Source organism: Aphelocoma coerulescens, chromosome 1A (genome assembly GCF_041296385.1).
Source record: "Aphelocoma coerulescens isolate FSJ_1873_10779 chromosome 1A, UR_Acoe_1.0, whole genome shotgun sequence".
Taxonomy (NCBI): domain Eukaryota; kingdom Metazoa; phylum Chordata; class Aves; order Passeriformes; family Corvidae; genus Aphelocoma; species Aphelocoma coerulescens.
Window position 1 is genome coordinate 31,824,485 of NC_091014.1, and position 26,439 is coordinate 31,850,923.

At 42.6% G+C, this 26,439-nt stretch overlaps 1 protein-coding gene across 2 annotated transcripts in view; it reads right to left on the reverse strand.

Annotated features, from left to right (window-relative positions):
• Window positions 1–211: 211 nt before the first annotated feature.
• Window positions 212–26,439, reverse strand: part of SLC38A1 (solute carrier family 38 member 1) — a 42,171-nt gene continuing 15,943 nt past the window's right edge. Inside the window, exons 3-17 of one of the 2 annotated variants that reach the window (XR_011146805.1) lie at window positions 25,943–26,018; window positions 25,257–25,372; window positions 20,258–20,331; window positions 18,595–18,687; window positions 18,199–18,280; window positions 16,966–17,048; window positions 16,011–16,069; window positions 15,175–15,300; window positions 12,890–12,969; window positions 11,629–11,729; window positions 8,383–8,501; window positions 7,706–7,847; window positions 7,500–7,597; window positions 6,290–6,477; window positions 212–3,043 (exon numbers count right to left, since the gene is read on the reverse strand). Coding sequence is in view for 1 of the 2 variants with exons in the window: in XM_068998009.1 (XP_068854110.1) it covers window positions 6,376–6,477; window positions 7,500–7,597; window positions 7,706–7,847; window positions 8,383–8,501; window positions 11,629–11,729; window positions 12,890–12,969; window positions 15,175–15,300; window positions 16,011–16,069; window positions 16,966–17,048; window positions 18,199–18,280; window positions 18,595–18,687; window positions 20,258–20,331; window positions 25,257–25,372; window positions 25,943–26,018 (1,351 nt within the window). In the remaining variant the exon portion in view is untranslated. Of the gene's footprint in view, window positions 6,478–7,499; window positions 7,598–7,705; window positions 7,848–8,382; window positions 8,502–11,628; window positions 11,730–12,889; window positions 12,970–15,174; window positions 15,301–16,010; window positions 16,070–16,965; window positions 17,049–18,198; window positions 18,281–18,594; window positions 18,688–20,257; window positions 20,332–25,256; window positions 25,373–25,942; window positions 26,019–26,439 lie in introns of both variants that reach the window. The other variant, XM_068998009.1, reaches the window with a different exon arrangement.

Genomic DNA, 26,439 nt, shown 5'->3' on the forward strand with positions numbered 1-26,439 from the left:
ACTGTATCAGACACTTAACCCTAATGGTCCATAGCCATCTGTTGATGCTTTGCTCTATATCCTGCACCAAATCTAATGTAGTTGGCTTTGCAAGAGCTGCATACCCTAAATTCAGTGAAAATACTTGTATAAAGAGCAGGGAGCATTTGCTGTTCAAGTCATTAAAAGGACACATTGTCATCCCTTTGGAAGAATGAATATGGCCCCAACATTGATTTAGATCACAATTTTAATGTTTAAAAACTAAGAGGTAACAGAGAGATCATAGAACTTGATACATTTTATTTACACATAGAAACTGAAAAACTGTTGTTTATTTGAATATGAGCAGCACAAAGTTAACAGGTGATGTTAACAGGAGCAAAATATTACTGATGACTCACTTCAACAATCTATTAGAGATGTATCAAGCATACATCATTCAAACAACATTGTTTATACTGGATCTGTGTGAGCCCTAGCATATGTTGGGACACTAAAAACAGGTTTCTATAAACAATGCAAAGTTCAAGTCTAGTGGAAAAATACCTTTACAGTTTAAATTTTGTTGGCTATAACACTGAAAACAAAATGTACACTGGTATTAATTTGAGAAGCTCTATAGAACTGACTGTATATAGGTTTTTTCCCTCAAATTTGTGCTCATGATAAAAGCAAATATTATTTCATTTTCATCCAAGCCCATGAAGTAAACATGAAAAAAACCCACAATTATTTTTAGATGCATTTCTTAACCTCAAATTTTCAGCAGTCCTGAAAAAACGTTTCCATGCTTTACCAGTGAGAAAGTCTATGCAAGGCCTCTGATGGATGCAATCTCAGGACACATCCATCCCTCCCATCCCATCACCCTCACCCCTGGACATGCAGCTATCCCACGAACTCTGCCTGTTCACATGGTGGGATGTGCAAGCAGTCCCTGGCCAGGGAGGCTCTTGGCAGCCTCAGGTGCCAGTGTTTTGGTCACATGAGAGCAGCAGGGTCTGAGGCAGAGCAACCACAGGAAGGGGCTGGAAAGGGCACCAACTGCTTTGGTTGCTGCCCACCCCTGGCTTGTCATTCTTATTCTTTCTGAACTACTGGCATTTCTGATGGCTGAAAATGGAAATGCAGAAGCTCTGCCCTGACTTCTGGGTAAATATACGCCTGGATACAACACAGCATAATGCTGGGTCAAATTGCTGGCTGCAGTTTGCCATGGTTTCCTCCATAAAGCCTTTTCAGGACTTCACTACTAACTGACCTCAGCTGAGGAAGTAAGAGGTATCTGGGTACCAAAGGGGCCCTTTAACAAGGGAGATATTCTACCCAACAGGAAGACTGGCAAACTTGCTGTTGAGAAAACAGGGAGTCATCCACTGGAATTAATCCTAGCAATTTAACTGGACCTTTTATTTTTCTTTTTACTTTAGGGATGTAATTATAATTTCAAGTTTAGGATTTAACTTGTGAACTCTTGGGAGAAGGAAAAGGATATACATTTTGCTAAGAAGCTAAAGTATTTGTATTTCTATTAAAATTATTCTTAATATGCAGAGCCTATCTCAACACTTCTATTCATAGGGGATAAACAACTGCAAAAATATACAGCATCCTATTTATTTACAATATATATGTACATAAAAATGGAATTTCCTACAATACAACACAACTGCATAGATTTGTCTTCAGAAACATAGGTATGTGTACAATTTGTGAATTCTAGACTTTCCAGCCCTGTACCTTTTATTAATTAATTATCTTTTTTTTTCACAGTTTGTTACAGAAATCCTTACATTAGATACAAATAAAACATTCTTTGCTGTACGTTATAGGAAATAAGGATTTTCTGACGCCAAGGGCTCTGGGGATTTGTTTATGAAAGCACCGTGGCGCCAGTGGATAAAGCCATCTCATGGAGCTGCTGATGGAGCTGAGTACATTCTGTGGTGCCTTTCTCCTACAGGCACTGGAGTGGGGCAGTAGGACTGGAGGTGGGACACCACCACATGAAAAGTTTTGTTTTGACCAAGGTGCTCTTTAGCCTTAATGTAAGGTTCAAGCAAAGAAATGTATCCATTTAAAGATAAGCTAGACATACCATTAATTGTTACTGTTTAATACTCAATATCAGAGAGCTGTGTTGCGCTTATGCATTGTAAGGCGAATAACCCACATATCAACCAACCCACACTTGCACGTGTGACCTATTACAAGTGGAGCACAGGCTTTGGGTTTGTATGTGGCTCAGAAGAGCAGCCCTCGGAGCGGATGAGCATCCCCATCCCTGACCTCGCAGGATGAGACCAGCTATTGTGCCCTGGGCCTGCACATGTGCCAGGCACCACTTGGTCCATGTCAGCTCTACAAAAGGTCTGTGCTGATGCACAGATTTGGCATCAGCCCTCTGACCCGGAGCAAGCATCACCCAGAGAGGTCACTGCCCCGAGATACTGTTCTCAAATAACAATTTACTGTGTTTTACTACCTAGGCATGTTTGCCATTGGACAGAGAAGGGCAGCTGTATTACGGTTGCTTTAAGCCCGTAACTATTTTCTTTGCAATGTGCTGTGGACTAGGAGAGGCAGCAAGGCTGTCTTTTAAGTGTAGGATTAATTCTTACAATCTTATTGGTAGTCCCTGCTTCTAATTAGTCCTTCCTTGTCCCTCACCACTTGATTGTTGCTATTACACAAATGAGCATTTTAAAGATTTTTTTTGCAGTTATTAGGAGCAATTTGGCATCCAGTCTATGACACTTGCAGTGCTCACAATAGTGATAAACTCTCTATGAAAAGAAAGCATGCTATCACCTACTAAGTAGATATGGTACTCTGGATCCTATTAATTTTACAACAGAGAAACTCCTACAGCATTTCACTGTGCTCTTAAAATCCTAACTAAAATGTGGGACTCATACAATCGTGGCTACAGGTTCACTATTCCAAATGAACTGAATAACAGCAGTACATTTTACAGATAACCTCATACAAATATTGTCATCCATCACTGATGTTGACAGTTACAGCAGGGTCTATTGCATTCTGTTAAGAATGTATAAACCTGATGAGAAAACAAAAAGCACGTTATTTCACGTTCATTACCACAGACATCAATAAACACATGATTCCCTTCCATAAATATCTATAAATATGATGCCAGTAAATCAGTCTAAGCAAAATTCCCTCTTTTTTTTTTAAATTTTTTTTTATTCTTAAGAGACCCAGAAACAACATCTGTTTAAAGACTTAATATTTTGGGTATCCATCTTTCAGTATATAAGACATGCTTTGGTGGTCCAGTACCTTGGGTAATTTCACTCTATGCATACTCAGCTCATTCTCCCTATTTATTCAGTAAATCTCCAGTATACAAACAAACTGGGAAAGAGGAGAAGGCAGAATAGCAAAGAGGAGAGAGAGGAATAGTGATGGAGGAGATTTAGGAGGATGAACAATCAGTGACCCAAAAGCCCTTCAAGTCGAAGGAAGTTGGGTGCCAAAACTCAATGGTTGGTATTTCAAACAGCAGACTACAGACTACTGGGGGCAGGGCAGGGGGAGAGGAACGAGGAGGGAGATGTCACAGATGTGACCTTGCTGGAACCCTGTGCAACAGACCTCTACTACTTCATACCTGGACACTTGAAAGTCATTCCCAGTATCTCGTCTCTCACAACCCCCCCTACGCGCAGAGCTGTACTGCTCATTAATCAGTAGTAGAAGAAAGATAAAGGGGGAGGAAAGCAGGAGATCCTGGTAGCATCTTAAGGATAACACTGTACAGCATTCTCAGGTCTGAGTTAGGTTTTTTAGGATAAGATCCAGAGAGATTATAAGGCACCTCAAAACCTGAAATGCAACCTCAGCAAGCTGAGTCAGAGAATGGAGTGAGATGCTGGCCTTCTACTGCAGTGACCACTGAGGGTTGGGTGCCTGCAAAAGGAAAACCACAAATTTACATCGTAAGCTGAGAAGATGCCTGGAATGAGGTGCAAAGAGGTAAGAACCAATCACAGGCTCTACTCCCCAGAGCTTGCCTAACACCTGGTCTTGCAGGCTATGGTATGGACTTCTCTGTGAATAAAGGCAGGGATCAGTCCCATAAGGAGACAGCGCAGAGAGAAGTGGTGACCTGCACCATCACAGGCAAGGGTCTGAGACCAGCCACAGGAAAGCACAAGGGACCTCAGCCCAGGGGTCCCAAGTAGCTCAGCAGTTTGTACATTAAAGGCTGGGCTAGGGGGTGCTTGGGAGAAAGGATGATGCACCAGAGACCTTGTTGGGAGCCTGCGAGTGGAGGTCTCAGGGGCCTGGAGGAAGGCAGAATAAAGGAACCCTGCACTGCAGTCTAGGAGGTCACTTTGCCTGGAGAGAAAAGGCTTCCAGTTTTGTTCTTGCTGCTGGGCTACTCCAAGGACTTGGGCAGCTTGTGGAATCCACTCTGCCTTATTTCTGGATCACAGTGAAGTATTGTCAGAGGCAAGCACCTCACCGCCTATGCTAAGGTACAGATCTGGAAATCTGGGCTTAGTAGGCTTAGTTTCTGCAGCATGAACAATCTGCATCTCAATGCCCAAATTCCTAGGAAGGCCCCAAACGAACCTCTCTGGATGTTATCTTCAGAAACCAACTTTCAGGGTCCTGAGATGTGTTCTGTGATCTCAACTCTCAGTGACTTCAAGCCATGTAGGTCAAGGCAATGGCAACTGAGGCAATTCAATAGCTCACAGAAACCCCAAGATCCCAAATACCCTATCCCTAACCTTAAAAAGAGCAAGTTGCAATGACAGGTTCCTCACAGCTGATGACAGTCTGCTTCCACTGTTACAAAGGGTGTTGTCAATGAACCAGCTAGTGAGAACAAGAGGGTCACTGCATACTGACAGGTATGGTTTGAGCATACCAAGGGCATCACCTTGGGCATGAAGCGGGGCTCCCTTTAGCCATCAGTTCTTTCAGTGGGAGGCATGTTCATATGCTGAAACACTTTTTAGCTCACATGGTGAATGACACAAAGTGAACACGTTTATGCTGCTGGCAGTGCACTAACAGAAGATGTCTGCTCAGGATGGTGAGTGATCACCTGCTTAGCTTTTGAGTCTCTACACGTAGTTCTCTACACCAGCTATAAGGCATTAGGCAAATGCTTATTCTGTGGACCACTGTTGCAAGTTACAGTGTTTCTGCTAGTAGTAATTATCTTTTAATTGTTATGGAGAACTAATGACAAATGAAAATTAAATCTTTTAAATATAAAAAGTATTTCTGTTCATTTAAAGAAATGTTACAGATTTCAATTTCCATTAGAAATCCAGTAGTTTGGCAGAGTGAGTCAAATCCTGCTCCCACTGCTGTCAAAGACCCCATTGACTTCAGTGGGAGGAGGGTAAGACACAAGAGAGGAGCCAGTCCCTACAAGGTATGGAAAAGGCATGAGGTATGATTAAATGCGTACGTTTTGATAAAACTGGAGCTTGGTATTTTTTTTCTGAGAGCAATGGGGCATTACTGAACAGTGTAATGCTGAAGAAAATGCAGACTTCTTATGGAAATCTCCAAATGTCTGCTTCCCTTCAGGCTCAAGTACTCATGGTTTGGGGTCAAGTTCTGGTCAGCCTCCAACTCAAGTGTGCCAGGGGAATGGTGGCTGGCAGTGGTGGCTGTTCTTCTCCTGCTCCCTGCACCACATCACAAAGACACACACACACACACACACACACACACACAAACACAGAGTCTGTTTCCCAAAGCCATGGATGGGCCAAGGCCTGGGGCTGGCTCCCCCCCCAAAACATCGAAGAGAAGCACCGGATTTAGGACCTACGCTTACACAGCGCTCAGTTATGCTCTTGTGGTGCTTTTCATGCCTGTATCCAGAATGCTACACTTAACCCAGTGAGGCAAATGGTGCCTGAAACAGCAACAGAACAAACAAACCAACAAACCAGATGCATACAATTAGAGAGCAGAGTTTTGGCTAAAAGAGGGGGGAAGGATATGAATGGACAACACTCTAGTTGGAATTGACAGCAACAGGCACTGCTGCCCTGAAGGAGCAGAGCTTGTGGCTGAAGGGCTAAGGGTAATAATGGAACAATGCAATTCATGGGTGGAAGAGGGGAAACTTGTGATGAATTTCTATGAGTAATGCTCTATATAGTCTCAGGGACAACACACAGACTTTTTGCTGATCAGAGAGTGATATGCCTGTTGGAAGAATGGGTCTGTTTTCTGCAAGAAAATACACCCATAATAGTATTTTCAGTACTGGATAATCATTATTTGGATTTGATTTGAGTAAACTCACAAAAGGTGGAACAGACAACAGAACGGATGGTTGCAATTTTGGTGTGTAGCAAACAGGGGTATCTTCTTTTGAGAAGAAGGTGAACTTCAGTGGCCTTCAGCACTGCCTCCCGACTGTACCCAGTCATAGATGACCAAGGGAATGCTCACTAGGGAGAACAATACCCCCAGTGCCAAGAAAAGAGAAGCCTGAAACAAAAAAAAGGAGAGAAATTTAACAAATGAAAAGACAATTAATTCAAGTATGTTAACTTCTCTTAAGGAGATTTACAAGGTGATGTATCAAAGTTATCAGCTAAAATGAGCTAGCACTTCTGCTAAAGACAAGACCCACAGATAATTACACAGATTAGCGTCATTAGTAATTACTCGCTGAACACCAAACTCATTTTTTTTCTCCTTTCAATTCACTTCTTAAACACTGATCATCCCTAAAGAGGATTAAGTGAGTCTGTTTTTAGGACTGATCAGCTCTGCTCCTTCCAAAGCCTCACAGAAATCAGTATATTCTTCCCACTGGATATGTGTTCATCAAAGTCCAGCCCTTTTATCATGGGATCTGTGCATGCAGCCGAAGTGAAACATGTTTTCTACCTGTCTGCTCAGAGAAGAAAGGTCTGACCTTACAATGCTTGCAGTGCATGCCCCGTTAGACTGGGAATACACAGGAGTGTTGTATCTTTTCAGCTGCAGCTCTCTCTGGGAAAATCTTTCCAAGGCCCATTCCTATCTGCTCATGCATGCCAAACAGCTAACATAACATTTCAGATGGCTGCTTCACGTGGAACCACCCTAAGTCTGACCCAGGTCCATTAAAACCATGAGGAATACTGCAAACGAAGCACTTTGCATGCTTTCTGGATCAACACACAGAGAGCTTGCTGGGCTGAAAGGCTTGCTGAGGTGGGCTGGAGGGGTTCCTGCACCCTGCTGACAGCTACTGCTGCTTGCCAGCCAGGGAAGTACCTCATGCCACAGAGAAGGGCCTCCCCAAAACACAAGATGCCATGCATGACATGGCCCCTCCACCAGGGGACCCCCAAATTAAGCAAAGCAGCAGGGCGAGCACAGCTGCCAGCTGACTGAAGCACAGGGGGAACATAATGTAAAGGAGCTCACACATATGTTCTGATTAGGTCTGCTTTGCACCTGGGTACATTATAGAGAATGACAAGAGGAAAGTGTTGCATTGATGGGAATGGAATGCATACCCAAATCCTCTGAGTCAACTTTGATCCATCCTGCTGTGTAATTTTTAAGTACAATGACGAAGGAAGAATGAAAATCAGCATATTGGCAGAAGTGACCCCTGCAAAATTCAAATGAATGAGTTTTGTTAACTGTCAGCAACAGCTAATTATTGCATTGCTGATTAGTAACTCTTTTTTATTAGTAGTACAAAAACAGGATACTGTACCTACAACTCCAAAAATATCTTTCATGGATGGGATAAAGATGACTAACAGGTTGATGATAACCAAAAGAACAAAAGTAACCAAAACATGACGGCATAAGTCAAATTTTGTTTTTCTGGCCATCTCAAATAACGATGAACGCACCTGTAGGGAGAGAGAGAGAGAAAGTTCTCTGTCAATAATAGTCTATAAGCCAATTCAAAGCTTCCCATGTTTATTTTAACTGGTTCTTCATATGACAAGTGCTGCACAGATCTGTCAGAAACTCTGGGTTGCCTGATGTAATGTCCTTTGAAATACTCCTTAAAATTGTTATTTCAGAACTGTAGGTACATGTGCAGTAGGATATTCCTCTTTTTTTAACACGCCTTTTTGAATCCTTCTCCATTTAAAAAGGAACTTCACCTCTGAGCCTGCTCCAGTAAAGTGATGTGAAGTAAGAGAGGAACCTTGCAGATTCAATATAAAACAGGTGTACGACCAAAAGTGATTTATTTACTGCATAGAGAACTTCTCCAGAAGTTAGTGGGAGTCTGGCACCAGAAAAGACTTAATCCAAGCTCAAGCTCTTTTTGTAGCTGCAACACTGTAGTCTCAGCCACCACTGGACTGTGGTTTGAAGAAATGTGCTGTGTACAGCTGTTACCAACTTCCAAACCATGCAGACCTCTTCACTTACAGTGAAAAACAGCACTGGCACAGTGAGTATCACCGCCACGATCACAGCCAAGCGCACGGTCAGGATGAGGATGTCATCTTTGCTCTGGTATTTGTGAAGCAGATCTGACTGCACATTCTCTATGGGAAAGACAGTAAGGTAAGTGTTCTGGCAAAAAGGCAATTAGTCCACAAAAATCATTGCTTAACAACAGCCTTCTTGAACAACAAGTGATTTATCTGTAAACAGAAGAGTATGGAATGAAACATTCTTCAGTTAAAACAGCGCTTTGAACAAAATCCCAATGATCCCATTATTCCGGATTAATCCTTTGGAGGCCTGATTTAGGAATGCATCTTAATTCATGACAGCACATGCCTAAGTCTAAAGTAATTTTCACTGTAGAAAAGACAACAGTGAGACATACATGAAAGCTTGCTTACATATACACATATATACAAAAATAGGTAAAGTGAAATCAGCTATTTTTAATTGGTTCTGTGGACTTTTTTAAAGTTTTAAATGATATAAAAATAAACACATGCACTGCAATGGCTGAACTTAATATAAACTGCAAGGTCTTGAGCTAAATTAGTCTAAACAGCAAATAAACTTCCAGCAAAAAGCAGTGCCCCTGTTCTCAACTGAGAACAAAGCCTATCTCGGGTCAGCTCTCAGCGGGATGCTCTGACATTTGCACTCAAATCCCTCAGCAGCTCCTCTGAGGGCTGCCAGCAGAGCCTGCAGCTCAGCTCCACACTGGCCAGCAGCCCCAGCAGCCAAGACAAATCACAGGGGGTGCTTAACAGGGAGGTGCTGGCAGTATTTTAATACAACCTCCTGCCAAAATGTTTCCTTGAAGCTGTGATAAATAGTGCAGAGCAGGTCTGCATGTACTAACCAGCAGGAAAACCAAGTTGCTGAGGGACCTATGTGTTTGCTTTGTAATTTTTAAATATCCACAAGCAATAACCTAAGGGGGTGGCTGTTAAGCATGCCACAAAACACACTTGCTGCCCCTTTTTAGGCCCATGTTTTGTTTCTGCCTGCTAATCTTAGAAAGCTGGTGGTAAAACATAACAGCTCTTAAAGGGAACTCAGGGGCCATGTCTAATTTACCATCTTTGGCAGTTGGTAAAACCTCATGTATTCCTGGAGGCAGAGGGATCTGTCCTGTGGCAAAATGTGTGTGCTCCCCCCAGGACGCCCTTCTGGGTAGAGACCACAGGTCAACACCACCTACGCAGTGCCTGAATCCCCACCAGGAGAAAGAAAACGCTCTCCCACCTCCCTGCAGATCAGGAGTGGGGTTTTCAAGCCGGGCACATGCACAGCTTCTGCAACACAGAGCTTACTCTGCTCCTGCAAGCACAGACTGCAACTTCTGTACCGCTCACGGGCTGCAGCCAGGTAGGAAGTGATGGGCAAGGCTTACAGTTGAAGGTCTGTTTTCCTTTCAGCTAGATACACCACAGAGCCCAACCACACTGTGACCTTTTAGGGGAAGAAAAACACCTCTTTTCTGTAATTCTGCAATGTAAATATAGTCATCACTGCAACACTTTTGAGAACACAGCAAACAGACAAGTACTATTGGTGTAAAGAAGAAATGGTCACAATAAAAATACTGTTCTTACCCAGGTAAGGGTAGAGAAGAGGGTTAGAACACTGTAAGTGAACATATGAAAGGTAAGGTCTTTTCAGTCTCAAGGGGAAGAAGGAAGGAATTTTATGGAGGAACTCTATATTCCCTCAGTGTCTTTTTTGCAGCCTGTCACTGCACTGACACTGCAGAAGGCCCAGCAGAGCTCCACAGCTTCCACCTCTGGGCTCTCAGTGCTGGAGAGCAGGGATGCCTAATGTGGGGAGAGGCACACAAGACACCCCAGGGATTCCTCCACCATTCCCCCTCAGGAGGGCCAGAAGGACGCAGCCCCTACCTCCTCCATGGACTCCAGACCCTCGTCCTTGAGGGATGTGGGAGATTCCCAGAGAGGAGCGCCACAGATCTGCCTCCTCAGATCCCTGGGGCAATCACATCAGAATCTCCTCCCTGCCAAAGCGAAGGGGTCCATGCTGATTTACACCCACTTGCTCCCTGGGGCTGCTAATTTGATGCATCTCTACGAAAATGTGTTAGATGGGAGCAGCTGGATGAGAACGGCTGATGCTGTTGTCACTTGCAGCCTATTTGTGGGTTTATTGGGAAAATTAGAACAGATGACCTCAAGTTACTTCAACACATGTATACTCAAGGCCTCATAATCAGAATGAGCGTCTGAAAAAGCAAATATGAGATAGGTACACTTTTGAAAAAAAAAAGCCACATTTCATATTTACTTATTTTTTTTCTCTTGTAATTGGTGGCTAATAAGGGACAGTATAATGAATGAGGAGGTTGTAACAAAAATGTCACTTGGAATAGGGTGGAGAAGACTGATGGGTGACTCTGAGGTAAAAGGCAAACATCAGCTTTGTCACCTGTCTTGTGACCCCTTAATGGCCCACGGAAAAAGACACTACTTTTCAACATTTTCATGGTACTGGAACATGGGAGTAACTTCCTGGGCAACATTCATATTTTATCCTACTTTACTTAACAATTGTGCCTTTAGGGCAAACATATTGTATCCTTTAGCGATACAACATAATTTGTTTGTTAACTGAACTGATATGCATGGAAAAAGACAGGGTGGGAGTCTCAAACACTGAGATCATCATCCTTTGGTGGCTAAGCTGGGACAACACTCAAAGCTTCTCCACCTTCACTGCCAGTTTGTTTAACCAAGACCTGAAGAGGTCAGCTCTAGGGGCACAGGGAAAACATTTGGTCTGTTGCCTCTATGATGAAAGTGTTACTAAGAAAGTGAAAAAGCTGTGATGGCCGATTTGTTGCTCATTTCCTAGGACCTGCTCTCAAATCTGTCTCAATTTTTGCATGCTTCAGCCATTACCAATGCACACATCATTCAGGTGAGGATCTTGGAACAAAATCTTAGTGGGGCCCAGCTAATCCCCAGTTCTGTAGAACAATCTCTCCCTCATACTTTGAAAATGCCTTTTGCAAATAATACTTTCATTTGTGCTTTTCATCCACAGGGGAAAAGGAGGAAAGGATTTATAACTTCAATATGAGAACTTTAAGGAAAATTATTTGGAAAAGTATTTTAATATAAGTGGATGGGATTTTCCTTTCCAGCTGGGATACACTATTGATTTTACATGTATCCCCTTTCTACTCTGATCAGTAAAGAACTGCATACTTACCGTAGAAAGTCAAATAGCCAAATATGGCAGTCATAAAGTACATCAGAAACATGGCAAAAAATGAGATATTTGAAACCAACTGCATTTTTTTCTGTGAACGGCTGGAGAAAGAACAAGAAAAGAACACATAAGAATGGTTGGTCTGGATTTTTCCATAGCTGCTTCAAAATGTATTAGGTGTTTGCATAAGCATAGTAATTCTGGGGAGACTCATGAATTCATTTTAATTTAAAACAGAAACTTGCTGACAGCTGCACAAGGAAGACAAGGACTGGGGAAAAGAACCCTACTTGAGGCTTAAGTGAAAAAATAGTGGGTGAGACCTGTGGCTCTGCTCCACGTCTGTACCTGCTTAAACAGTGAAGCCGTGTGGAGAGAGGATGACCCTGAAACACTTTGGTAATTAAATTAAAAGGTCAAAATGAAGGAAGCATAAAATTATACAGAGAAAAAAAAAAACCCAAAGTGTTCAGAATGACTGCAGGGAAATATTTGTGTCCCCATGGGTAGAAAATACTGGATTTATGCAGATCTGTAAATTAGGTTAAATGTAAACATTTAATCTTTAGATATTTATTCTGAAGAATTCACACTCTAGTACCTCAACTCAGACTTTTAAATCCACACAAGGATGCCCTAATAGGGAATCTGCTCAAGTCACTTGAAATTTAAAGCACCCAGCAACTGTCTGAGGGCAGTCATGGGTCTGACTGACCTTGACCTCTTCCCTGGGGCTCCCTCATAGCCCAGGACACCATTGTAGCTGCCCAGGGCCACCAGCAATGTCACAGCAGGGCTGGTCTCCAGCTCCCCACAGCCCACCCCAGCTGGAGGTGTGACTGAGACAGCAGTACCAACAAAGGTCTTTTAATATCAGTGAGGCTGAAAGCGCTTTTATTTTCCTGGTACTGCAACAGATTTTTAGTTGCACTAATGCTGTGGAACAAATGCTGTTAGCGGAACACACGCCTCTCCTATGCCAAATATCAGTCGGCAGAACTTGGCTCTCCCCAGGCGGCTGTGTACTTCCAGGGAAAACTCCCAAGTACTGCAATATTCTCCACCTCCCTCGCCCCTGCCCCAGGGGCACAGTATGCCTAGGAGGCCAGATTTCCTAGCTGACAGCCACGCTTGTTGGCGTGCTGGGTGTTACTAAAGCACACCTCTGAGTGGCACGAATGATTCAGAGCACCTCTGTGCTAACATTTTCCATGTAAAATGGTTCAAAACAATCAACTCTAAAAAAAAAAAAAAGGCTTACTCTTTAAGTTCGCTGTAAATCGGGAGGACTGATGGGTGGCACACAAACGCAAAAGCAATGGTGGGCAAAGCGTACACGGTCTGTTCAGAGAGAATTTCAGAAAATAAGTTAAGGAGCGGCATTTCCCCCAGTGGTGTGAAGAAATGTTCCATGTTCAACTACCTCAGCTCCCAGCTCGCTGGACTCTTCAACCGAACACTGAGAGCCTTTCTGAGAAGGCAGAAGACCTGTCAATTAGCACGTATTTAATGAAATGTGGAAAACAGTGCGCTTTCAACAAGAGGACAAAGCCTTTGCATTGGTGGCATGAGTGCAGCCCTGACTGTGCTCGCAGAGCACAGAGCCGGATGTCACGCTGCTGCTGGCTTTGCCCCCTGGGATGGGTTTGCCTGCCCAGCTACTGCCACCGTTACTAGCACAGTGTCACGCGTAAAAGGGACGTGTGGTGGGTCACCGCTACACTACCCTGCCTTGGCATGGAGAGGGGTGCGCACCCATGGTGCTAAGGCTGAAGTCCTGAAGAGGAAGCCCGTATCCAGACTGTAAGAAAAGAGAACAGGAATGCAGAACTTACAAATAAATGGATATTTCAAGGTACCAGACTGAATCCCTCCATTTCCCAGGCCAACAAAAGGACTAGGAGGGCTGTGGAAAGAGCATGTTTTTTCTTGGAGAAAAAGAAAGACCATTATGTCACCAGGAAGCACAGGAGGCCTCCAAGTGGGACCTCAGACCCTTCTCCACTAAGTACTCAAGTGGCTTTCAGCCCTCAGTGAAACTTCACAAATTATATCAGTGCTCAGGCACTTCCATTCTCCTGAGGGAACAAGTATGAGCAGAGGTCACAGGAAAAAATAAGTCCTCCTCTAAGGACAATATGAGTCCATTCCTACATGCAGCTCTGTCCCGCCCTCTGAGATCTGCTTATGCTGGTCACAGGCATCCCCTTCCCACACAAGACACCTATGGTGCACCCCAGGCCTAACAGATTCAGTAAATGCGCTGGCTGCTCCCCGGAGGTCCTTCCTTGCCCAGGCCTTTGCCACCTCTCCCTCACTCACAGCACAGTCCTGTTGTGGTGTATCAATCTGTAGGGATGTTCAGAAGTTGCTTGGACACAGTGCTGGGTGGCCCTGCTTCAGCACAGGGGTTGGACCTGGTGACCTCCAGGTCTCTGCCAACCTCAGATGTCCTTCTATTCTGTGAAATTGTCCTGTCTCTCCTCTCACACACTGAAGTTGCTAAAACAACTGGCAAATTGTTGGGCCTGAGGGCAAACCTCTGGAGTTCAGCTCCAGTGTGCCTAATTCAAATGGACTGATCCTTCCCAAGTGCCTCCATTGGCTCTGAGGCAAATGATGACACTCACTGCAGAAGAAGACTACCCTTCAATGCTTTCTGAAATATACCTACACCTAAGCTGCTGTCGCACACCAAGTTAACTAATTCTTGGTCCATCATGCTGGATCTGGGGTGATGGCTACCCCCAACTTAAGAAAAGTGCTTTGACTGGCTTCTTTAACTGAAGCTGGTGGGTTAAATTTAAAATAAAATTACTTTTTGCACACCTCTGCTATAAATGTGCATTCCCTATGAAATGCAACTAAGGCCCTGAGGACCACGCCCTGCTGGATAAGGTGCTGTTTTACTGGGAGCACTGTATCCCAGCACAGCTGACAGAAGCCATCCTCCTGCTCCCACAGTTACAGACAGCTGCTTTCTCACATTCTCTCAGACCAACTTTTTCTGCAGCTGTGTGGTGATAGAGGGAAGCATCCAGCTGAAAGGCAACCAAATATCTGCTGGATTATCTTTCAGCCATATCCTTTCCACAATCCAGTTCACCACATGGCTACAGAAACATGTACCCTGTTACAAAGAAGTGGTTTGTGTGCAGAAGGACAGAGATTACTTCTGGGCTTTGGATGCAGGTGTGGCTTACTCAGTCTCTACTGAACAACAGCCTAAAGGCACAGTTGCAGCATGGACAGTAAGCAGCAGTGGAAAGGAAAAATCTCCTACAAAAAAGCATTTATTGTCCAGTGGTAGCTCGGGCTCACAGCTTTAACACATCTACTACTGGGGCAGGACAAGACTGCAAGGAGGCACATTCACCACGGCATCTCCATGGGACTGGGCAAGGAGACCCACTGTGTATTCACCACTGGATCACAAGTGGAACCATGGAGAATCAGGCCCTTTGTGGTGCTGATCAGAACAAGAACATGGGGTGTAGGTGCGTATATTATGTGAATTAAAAGTAAGTATTATAAAAAGAAACATACCTTGGAATTAAAGATAACATACTTTGGCTTACACATATGTTCATGTGCTGAGCTATTTGATACGATAGGTGATGTTGCATTTAGCCCTTGTCCATCACAGGGAATTTGAAACTTCTTGTAAATAACCTAGAATAAGAGCAGAAGATAGCTAATTGCTAAAATAATAGTAAAAAGCAAATTAAAATTAAAATATCAGTGAAAATGTGGGCATCCTGGCCTCTTATCAGCAATAGTGCAGCCAGCAGGACTAGGGAAGCGATCATTTCCCTGTACTCAGCACTGGTGAGGCCACACCTCGAGTGCTGTGTCCAGTTATGGGCCCCTCATTACATGAAGGACATTGAGGTGCTGGAGCATATCCAGAGAAGGGCAACAGAGCTGCTAAAGGACCTAGAGTGAGTCATAAGAAGAGCTGCTGAGGAAGCTGGGGATGTTTAGCCTGGAGAAAAAGAGGCTCAGCAGGGACCTTATTGCTCTCTACAACTAGAAGGCTGTAGCCAGGTGGGGTTCACCCTCTTCCTCCGGGTAACAAGTGTCAGGATGAGGGGAAATGACCTTAAGTTGCACCGGGGGGGGGGGGTTCAGATTGGACATTAGAAAATCTTTTTTCATGGAAACAGTTGTAAAGCATTGGCAAGGCTGCCCAGGGAATTTGTGGAGTCACTGTCCCTAAAAGTGTTCAAAAAATGCACAAGTGGATACTTGAGAACATAGTTTAATGCTGAATAGCGTGCTGGGTTGACAGTTGGACTTGATGGTCTTAAAGGTCTTTTCCAGCCTTAACAATTCTGTGATTCTAAGTGACTCATCCAACAAAGAAAGCAAGCTGAACTTACCACTACCAGGAAAAATACCATGCAGCTTAATGAAAATCCACTGGTATAGCCAAGGTATCCTGAAAGAAATTAAAAAGAAGTCTCACACAGAATAATTTTATTAGTCTTATCTTGGTTTTTACTTTTTTGCTTCTTCATGAAAAGTTCAAATGTATGAAACATTTAATATGTATTGTGAACTTCTGGGCAGGACAAAACTGTCCTGCTGGTGTGGGAACCTCCCACAGTCTTTCAAGTCTCCCAGCTTTCAGATAGGCCTGAGCCTTGCTCTGACCTGTTGTGACTTCCTCTGGGCCAACTTTACATCAGTTTAACTAACTTTACTTTTAAAAGAGGCTGTGATAATTGAAAAAAACCTGAAAGTGTGCAGCTGCAGTCAGAATGTGATCCAGGTTCCCTGATATGAGTCACGTCAGCTGAGTTTGGGTTTTTGTCTCAAAAGGAAGATTTCAAACAGACTTCGGTGCCAAATGTTGTTACATGGTTTTAAAAAAATACAGTATACCTACTGGCATCTCAATGGATTCAAACACATCAGAAAATGCAATTCCCTGTACATATATCTTACTTCAAAGTTCAATACTTCCAATTAACCTCACCAGTAAAAATTCTGATGCTGACAGTAAAGTAACGTTTTTTGTAATCTCAACATCTGTGAACTTGTTTTTACACATAAACCAGAATTACCTTACGAAATGAAGACCCTAGACCCTAATTTTTAAAATCAATTTCCACGATTGTATGGATAAAGCTGGTTTATACTGAGCTCAATCACTGTGATAATTTAGGCCTACTTTTTTCAAAATGCTCAGAACACAGATTATTTCTGAATCAAGGAGGCTGCTTAGATTGCAATGAGAGCATATTTTTATTATAGTCGAATTGTCAGTTTGGCCATCAGTGGCCGATGTCGGGGTTCCTTTTTTTGATTCCCCTGATGGCATTTTCATCTTACCTAAGTTCTTAAGGAGACATAAAGGGAGGATTATACAAAACGTCACTGTGACAACAAGAATCCGCCCATCCACGTACCATTCCCTGTATAAAACATTAAAAACACACCATGAGCACAACCTTAAACGTTCTCTGGTTTTCCTCAGTCATCCTCTTCGATTGCTATACTTACAGAACATCTTTGGTCTCTGTACCCTAAAAGCTCCTACAAAAGGAGAGAAAGGACCACATCTTGGCTTTGCAGACTCATTACGTATCCATGGCAGTGCTCTGACTCAGGTAGGGCAGATTTCCATAGTCACCAGACAAAGTATTACCCTACCATAGAGATGAGTGTGTGGGTCTGAGAGGCAGAACAACCACCTCAGTAACCTGATATAAGCCTCCATGCCAGGATGACAAAAGATCATGCAAAGGGCCACAGAGCACAGTGGGGCCAGGGGGGGCACCACAGTAATTTGCCAAACCACCCAGGGACGTGACTGGAGCAGCAAACGAGGCTCCAGCAGGCTGGCATGCCCTAGCTTGCCCAAGTCTGTATCTCCTCTACCAAAGTGCTTTGCATCCTACTGGAAAGAAAGAAAGAGGAGAAGGGACAGTGTTAGTGATGTTCTGTATTTCCATTGCCTGGTCCAGTTTAGTAGGAAAGCCTGAAGAATGGAATCTCTACCACCTTCTCCTGCACAGCAGCACACCATATAATCCAGTGCAAGGCGTATTTACTCGTATAAAAAAATGCCACCCCTCTACTAAAGTAGCTGGTAAATGCCAAGGAGTGATAAGGAGCAGAAATCTAAGTATTATATTCTGAAGTTGTCATATGCTGGTATCTAAGAATTTCACTCTACACACATTGTTTCAGGGGGAAAACCACGTAAGAGGCTGAGAATGCAGGGAAACACATAGTATCTTTAACTTGCATTGTTCCAAATATTTCAAGTGTTGCCTAACACTGCAAAATATTGGATTCTATGATAACAGTTTTTGTATATAACAAAATTCTTCATGAAAATCTGGTGTGCAAAGAGGGCAACTAAAGCTTTTATTTCCTATCCATCTTCTCATTCCCAAATGTGTCTTGTCTTTTATTAACCCCCTGAGATATTCCTGTGAAAATCTACTTTGACAAAGCTAAAGGGTATCCAATACTTAAGAGCTTTTGTAAACATATGCTTAAACTTTACTATACAATGTTAATTTCTACAGTCTAAGTACCAGAACTAATTCAACTTACGAAAAAGTTTCTTCTTTTCCCATTAGAAACTTTATGGCAGAAGGCAGCTCATTTTTGACTATGAAGAGATAGCTCAACATTGCTGGAGGAAGAAGAAGGTAATTTTAGAAAATGGGTAAAATAGTTTGTAGAACAAGTACTGAGAAGCATCCTGAACCTTTTCCCACATCAGTGTCTGATGACAGAAGACCCCAAACTGTGACCGACTGTAAATTACTGATCACTCAGTAATGCAGTATTTTTAAAGGGCTGCATGAAAAGTGATAGCCACAACTATATTGAGGAGCATGAAGATCCCTGGATGTCATGGAGAGAAGGAACCTGACTTGTTTGTAAGCTGTAAAATTATTGAGATATTCCTGGGCTTTGTTTTTCAGTATTCCTCATTTCCTTTACCTCCAACATTCTGAAGAGATGTAGATCCAAAGACAATCATTTTCCCTGGGGTACCAAAGACCTGCTCACCAAGCTTTTCATACACCATGCAGCCTGCATGAGAAGAAGAGGAGAAAGATAACACACTACTGAAAGCTGTTGAGTTGAAGCATTTACAATTCCTTTTCAGCCAGGCACCTGTCTATGCAGCCAAACTGCCCTTTGCAAGTAAATAGGGAGCTCTCTTGTAATTTCTAGGGCTAAAAATTACATAGGAATGTTTTCTTGACCTCTATAAATGCTACTGTTGGCTACCAGTCACTTCTGAAATGCAAGCTGTTAATGAGAGTATCACATTCCTTTAACGAGTCTTTCTATACCCCGAGTGACATGTTAAGTTCTGCTCTCATCATCCCAGCACATTAAGTTTTGCACCTGCAATGAGAGTAACGTAGAAAGGCTCCTCTTCAGAAAAAGCCTGGCACAGCAGGATCCACAAGTCAGCAGTGGCAGCCTGGACACACACTACTGCCATTCTGCAGTTCTGCTTGCCTTGACTGAAGGTTTAGAGGATCATTTATGGCTTCTAATGACAAAGCCTTAACTTGTGAATTCTCAGTGTCATATGATTTTGGTAAAAGCAGGGAAAGGTGTAAAATATAACTGAAATTTCTTTTCAAATATCTGTCAAAGTTGTGAAACTCCCCTATTAATTAGTTTGTGTTTCTGTTAAATGTTTTTTTTTAACTTGGCTGTAATGTAGGCTGAGACAGACTGGGCATTGTGAAGATGGTGAGATAAAAAGGAACAGAAAGAGAATATTGCAGATGTTACAACAGACAGATGATTTTCAAAATGTATCCCATTATCTGGTTTTCTCTGTATTACCTTACAGCTGAAATTTCTGCTTTGAAGTTTGTGTGAAAAATAAGTTTGGGCTTAAATGTACCAGCAACATAGAAAACAGAACTTAAGATTTTGGGAAGTAATGGGGCACAAATGTGTCCACACTGAGGCACCTATATCTAGCTTAAATAGGCAGTTGCTGACATTATACATGCCATAAAAGTAATCATGTGTGTCCAAGTTGCATATTTAAATATTACAGTATTCTTGTGCACAGATTATTTTAAAAATATGGCTTCAGACATTGTTAACAAGGAAAGAGACTCTTGGACTTCAGAGCACAGTGTCATTTGACATAATACTGTGTTTAGATAATGTATCTGTGTTACAGTTACACTTCTCTCTGTGAAGGAACTGTTCCCTTTTATTTTATTCTAAGAAAACTCCACCACAAAGATTATCAGGAGTTTCACAGTAACCACTAAGGACAAACTGCATTTCCAGGTAAGCTTCACCATAGGCAAAGACTCATTATATTTCATTTACAATTTGCTTTGTAATGCAAAGAAACTATATGAGCTGTTCCTTCTAGCTTGCTGAAGATAACATTTCTGGGCACCAGAATTCATTCTTTGTTGTAAGTTTTCCTCTTTACAGTGATGCTGTTCTCCATAAATTGTTGTTAATTCTGGACTTCTGACCCAAAGCGTGTCAGGCCTTCCTACTGTGTCAGCAAAGTGACAGAAACTCCATCTTACACAAAGCGCCTGGCCTCATTTGAACACTTGTCACCTCTTGGTCTTTACATTCTACTGAATGGCATAACATCTTCAATTACCTGTTTCCTTTGAACACACCAACAGGAGATGTATTGAATAAATAGACAGCAGCGTGACCGAAACCAAAAGCAGCCTAAAAAAGAATGGGAAATAAAGCTTACCATATGAGATGAGGTCTGACATTGCAATTATTTCACATCAGGTCATATTCCCATTGACTCTGAGATAATTTTTTATTCTTCTGATAATGCAAAAAGCCCTAAAATATGTGTGATTCACATCCTGCTTGCAGTTCCACCATGGAGGTAGAAAACCCTCCATGCAGAGGGATACAACCAAATAAAACTTAGCAGAGCTGCAGAGCACAGCCTCTTAGTGAGTTATACCTCCCTACATTGAAAAAAGCAAGAATAAAGCTGTTTTATCAGATAGGAATGAAGATTTATGAGAGCATGGACGAGCCAGATACATCACTCAACATCCATTCTAAAACTTTTTTTTTCTGGAAACAGAGTGAAAATTTAAAGGAGAGTGCTGTATTTAAGGACTTCCATGCCAAATGGAAGCAACTTTTCCCAGGACATGTTTCATATGCTACCAAAGGGGTGCCCAAATGGCTTTTTATGTGCCTCGCAGTGCCCAAGGAGGGGGAAGATCTGGGGAGTTAAGGCTTGACTGGCTCCCCTTGGGAATAAAGGCTCCAACCAAAGGCTTGTACTTTGTCAAGGTAGGGATTCATGTTCCCCCGCTGATGTCAGTCCTGGTCTGACATGATCCATAATTTAACTTCACAGAGAAGAATTGCAGGAAGTGATGACCAAACTGTTTGTGTAGGGAACTTGCTGGCACAAATGACAATTAGTCAGTGCTGAGGGCCAAGTGCATAAAAGCATTTTCTCATTGCTCAATGTCTTTAATCCAAGCACCATGTGTGCCTTCCTCTCCAACACCATGACACACAAAGACCTGATGATGTTTTCATGATGTGTGTGAAGAGCATTCAGACAATCTGTTGGCAATTCCTCCCTTTATTATGACAACTACCCTCCGGACACTGAGAAAAACAAGGCTAAAATTTAAGGGAAAACAAACTGCTGCCATAGATAGACAGCAACACATCTTTTTCATAGGAATACATAGAAAGAATAGAATGAGAAGCCTCCTCCTCCCACTTTTTTATTAGTTTAGACTGGAAATACTTTAGTGCCAAACAATGACCGACTAGTTTCTTGGGGCCAGAGGAGCACTGAGAAACATAACGAGGTGATAAGAGGAACTGTCCTTTTGCCAGCAAAGAATGATGGTTGACAGTAACAACACATTTTTTGTACAGTCCTAAGGGAGCTTCTCCTCGAGAAGGTGGAGAAGAGAAGGAAGACTGCACTGGCTGAGGTCACTCTGCTCCATTTTTTATGGATTTGCTAAGCCCTGCTCCTGCCCATGTTCCCTGCCGAGCTGTTCCGCCCGTCTGCCTACAGACACGGTGCTCAGCCCCAGTGCTCGGCTGCTGGGGCTGACTCACTCCCAGCCCAAATGGCTACAGCTCTGCATGCCAGCATCCAGTCTGTCTTAATATTAAAAGCTCCTGTTTTTCAGGCACTGAGCTCATGGAGCCTTTGCAGTGGTAAAAATAACACTCCCAAGCAGCCAGGTATTTATCTGATCTGTTGTCCTTAGCTCCCCATAGGGCTCCTACAGACACTTGGCATTTTCATTAGTACTGTATGAAAAACTTGTTTGTGCTAGGACTGTGGTATGGACAGGAATATTCGTGCCAGAACCACCCCTTGGAAAGGAATGAAAATGTCCATGCCACTCGCTCTGCACAAATTCAAAACAGAAGCAGGGGAGCTTGCATTGCAGCTCTCCAAAAGCATTCCCCTACTTTTTATTTTGTCTGCTTTCAAAGAAGTGCTGGTAGCTATGGAAGCAAACTGCAGACGCAAAAGTCACCTTGCCCCAAAAGAATAAACAGTTTAGGCCAGGGGAATGACACTGTGTTGGGAAGGACAAAGTGCTTCTGTGATACCACTGCTGTCTTCTCCCAGATGCCACAATTTACCAGGTAAACTGAAACCTGTGCTGTCCCTCCCTTCTGTGAAGTCCCAGGCTTTGGGGCCAGAAGACCTGTGAGGCTTGTGCAGTCACAAGAATTATTTCACTGAGCAGTTCTGAATCCTCAAAAGGTGCAGAGGATGCAAGAGCATGGGGTTTGCTCTTGTACAGCCTCCCCTGGGGCTGGTCTGCCAGCCTGCCCTAAAACACTGCAGGAGTTACACTGCGGCTTCCTGACCCCTTCCAGACACACCCAGCAGAAGTAGCTGCAGTGTGTAACTCCAGCTGTAGCCTCATACTGTTCCTGATCTAACAAGCCCCTCTACCTCAGCAAGGTTTTCAAATCACATGCAGTGCTGGGCTAAATGCAGGCTGAAAGCACCCTGTACTTGGCCAGCCCATATTTCTCTGCAACATGATCCATCACTTTGGTCCTGGCTCTCCAGGATGAAACCACAAGCAGCAACAACTGCTCTTGCCATCCCCAGTTGGTCCAGCTCATCTCTAACCTCCCAAACTTTTTGTGTTATCTTTCTGCAGCGAAGCTGTCGCTCCTTTTGCATACCGGAAATGATGCTTCTCTTTTGGTCTAGGCTGTAGTTACCAGTAACACTGGGATTAAGTTCCTCTCAGCTCCTACCTCAGTAATTTTGCCTAGAAAGTATAATGCTTTGTTATGGCACTGTTAAGCAAATAAGATGTATCATGGTCACGTTTATTTGCACATCTTATGCCTAGGATATTGGATCTGAATTGATCCACATGTTCATGGCAGTGCACACTTCACGCTGAAGGAGCCCAAAAGTTGTGAGAGTGGAAATCAGGCTAGGTCTGCTTTGTTAGTGCTGAAAATGCTCCCTTAACTTTTCTGCATCTGCAGAATTTTCAGGGATGGTGCATACCAATACTGGAAAAAGCAACTTAGAACCTTTCCAGAACTGTGCTACTCAAAAGCAGTGAATTTACCTCCTTTCTCATATGCAAAAAGGAGTGAAAGTATTGTTAGGACTCTAATCACCTGCAAAGCAGAAATGATCTACCTGTGACAGTGACAGCAGAACTATATACATTTATGGGAAAAATGTACTGAATTAGAGTGTAAGAAAAAAAATCTAACACTAATGGACTAGGTTTAATGCTGAGATTATGGCATGAGAGCAGAACATCTAAAGCAGTCCAACTTTCAAGCGTAAGTACAGACACCACGTTAGGATCCCACATCTCCAGTCTTCAAAGAGAGAAGCTCTACTAGCTCTGCTCAGTTAGGTCCTGCTAACTTCCTTTGATCTCACCTGGCTGCTCTATCTCAAGGCCAACAGATCTAAAGGCATCATAAAACTAACAAAACCTGGTATCCACTTTTAAATGCACACAGTTAATTCTATAGAGCACAATGCTGTCATTTACTGTAAAAAATCCCCACATTAATGTTTGGCAGTTTTTTGTGCAATGTGTTGGTACAGATCTACACACTTGCTACTCGGGTCGAGCTCAGTCACCAACACACGTTGCTAGAAGTTTCTCTGGTGTTCACACCACCTGTCTGACCTACTTCACTTAAAACAAACTGTATTTTTATATCCTTTAGAACAAACACATTTCAATTAAATCTCATGAAAAACTGCTGAAAGAATGAGAAGAGGATGGGATTATAGAAAACTAAAGCAGTAAGGAGAAATTGAGGCTGTTCCTTGGCTGAGACCCTATTATCACAGAAGAGGTGACAAGGCTAAAAAGATGTAACTTTTTTTTCTCTCCTTACAGCAGTTATTGCAACCACCATTTTATACTCTCAGAGATGGAGCATGGGTGGGATATTACATACAGGTTAGAGTACTGGGTAAAAAAAGCAGGAAAAATAAAATAAACTCTGTCACTCTGCTAACAAAAGATGTAAATTACAGTCCAGATATTTTACAGCCTAGCTTAGTGACAACACAATAATGAGACGTTCTACGTTCTTGAAGTAAATGGATTAACTCCTTGGATTATTCCTAGATTTTACCCAGCCACAGCAAACTGTAAACTAGCAGCATGGATCTAGCTACCCTGGCACAAAACCCCAGAGCAGATGGCTATATGTACCAGTTTGGCCATCTACTCTGCTTTATACAGGGCTCATACTATGTATTTCCCAAAATCCTAAGAAATAACAAAAGTTCTATATTTTTAGATTTGACATTCAAGAAATGACATCTCTTTAGAGCAATCTGTAAACTCAATAACTATGTTGAATAGTTCTCAAATATTGCAAATGACTGTATTTCTTTCCTCAATGAACATTTATCATTGAAATCTGCACACAATTCCCAACTGATTTCTTAACAATCGCGTTTCACAATGAAACGTCTCATACTGAGATCCAGAATAACACTGTGTCTTAGTCATTCAATGGTACTGTTTCATTTTTAAACTAATTAATTCTCCTTTATAAAAAGCCTCTTTTTTTTTTTTTGCTGGAGTTAAGTAGTCTACCTCGGCTCCTTTCTATTCTAAAATCTTGGCTGTATTTATGTTGGCTTTCAAGGACTCTCACATAAGAAACTGAAGAAACCGTGGGAGTGAGATGAAAATATTATATGTAACATATAAAGGAATATAAATATTCTTGGTTTAAAAAAAAGTGTTTACTGCACCACGCTTTGAAGAGAGTTCTGGAGATCCTGTGACACAAGTAACAACTAGCTACTAACCCACTGCAACTATTACTACTGAATATTTTTTATGATTATGTAGCTTTCAGAGCACAGGAAAAACCCCTGTCTAAGTCTGTAGTAAATAACATGGACTTAAATTTTCTCTAGGACTATAAGTAGTGGCTTTCTCCGCAAAAACATCTGACTGAAAAAAAAAAGTCTGAAACTTGTAGCTAATGTTTTTGGGCTTGAATGCTGTACTTGATTACATATAGACTGTAAATCCCTCCGCTTGCTGGCAGTGCATGCATTCTTTAAACACAGTGAAATTCCATGGAGATCAGCTACTCACCACATGAATACTTACAGAAAAAGGAGAATTCCCGTGTTGGCCAAGGCAAAAGCAAGACCCAAAATCCCACTGCCCATAATTGCATTGCTAAGGTTGAAGACGGACATTCCCAGTGAAGTAGTTCCTGGGATCTGGAGAAGTAAAGACAGGTAGGTGTGTCAGCAACAGCTTGGAACGGAGCAGGGAACTGCACCTCTGCTTCAAACCCTGTGTTTTGTGATCTATCAGAGTAAATAACTACTGCTATGGAAATGACTGAATAAAAATTGGTTTGAAAGAGGAGAAAGCGTGGCTGAACTCTGTCACAGCTACGCTGCTCGCTGCCTGACAGATTTTGTAAACTGACCTAAACAGTACAGGCAACACACAGCTCATACTGCACTTTCAGTTTTAAACCCCTTCCTTCACTACACCTGAGAAACATCCTGGATGTGTAATTTATATGGTAAAGCCGTAAGGATCCACCACAGCTTCCTGCCCAACAGAAGCTAGAGGGATTCCCTTGCCTCAACCCAACCAACATGCTTGGGTTTTTGTTTTGGGGTTTTATTTAAGTGCTGATCTCAGGCAGTTCCTACTGGAAATTGAATTCAGTTATAGTTGTGTGTGCCCAGCACTTCTGAAGACAATGTCTAAAGGCCTTTAATATATACAACATGAAGTTCATTTTGACAGGGAACAGAACAGTGAAAGAGACTTACATATTCATCGCATTTCTTCTTCTCCAGGTGGCTGTTTGTGAGACTTCTTCTGCTTTCTCGATCCGAAATAAACTTGCTGAAAGAAGTCAGAGGATTTATTTCCAGCAAATGCTTAGAAAATGCGAACACATTAATTCCATAAGCAGCATGTGATCACAAAATGTACAATGTACAAAATCTTGTGAAAAGAGGTCAAATTCGTAACTGTTCAATGAGCCAGATTATGCCTCACTGATGGAGTGTACATTGGGCATCAATAAAGGTAACATCAGCACAAGATCACAATAAATGTGTATATACAAAATGGTCTTTTAGACTATTCAGGAAAGCAGCAGAACCAATTTTGTGGATGGCAAAGTAATTTGTTTGCACAGAAGCTAAGAGGAGATACTTCTCCAGGGTCCTGCAGAGAGGCACACGTGACCAGTACCCTCTGCTCCCAGCCCTTGCACATGGAGTGAGAGTAACTAACACCACTCTACAAGGCAAGCAACCAT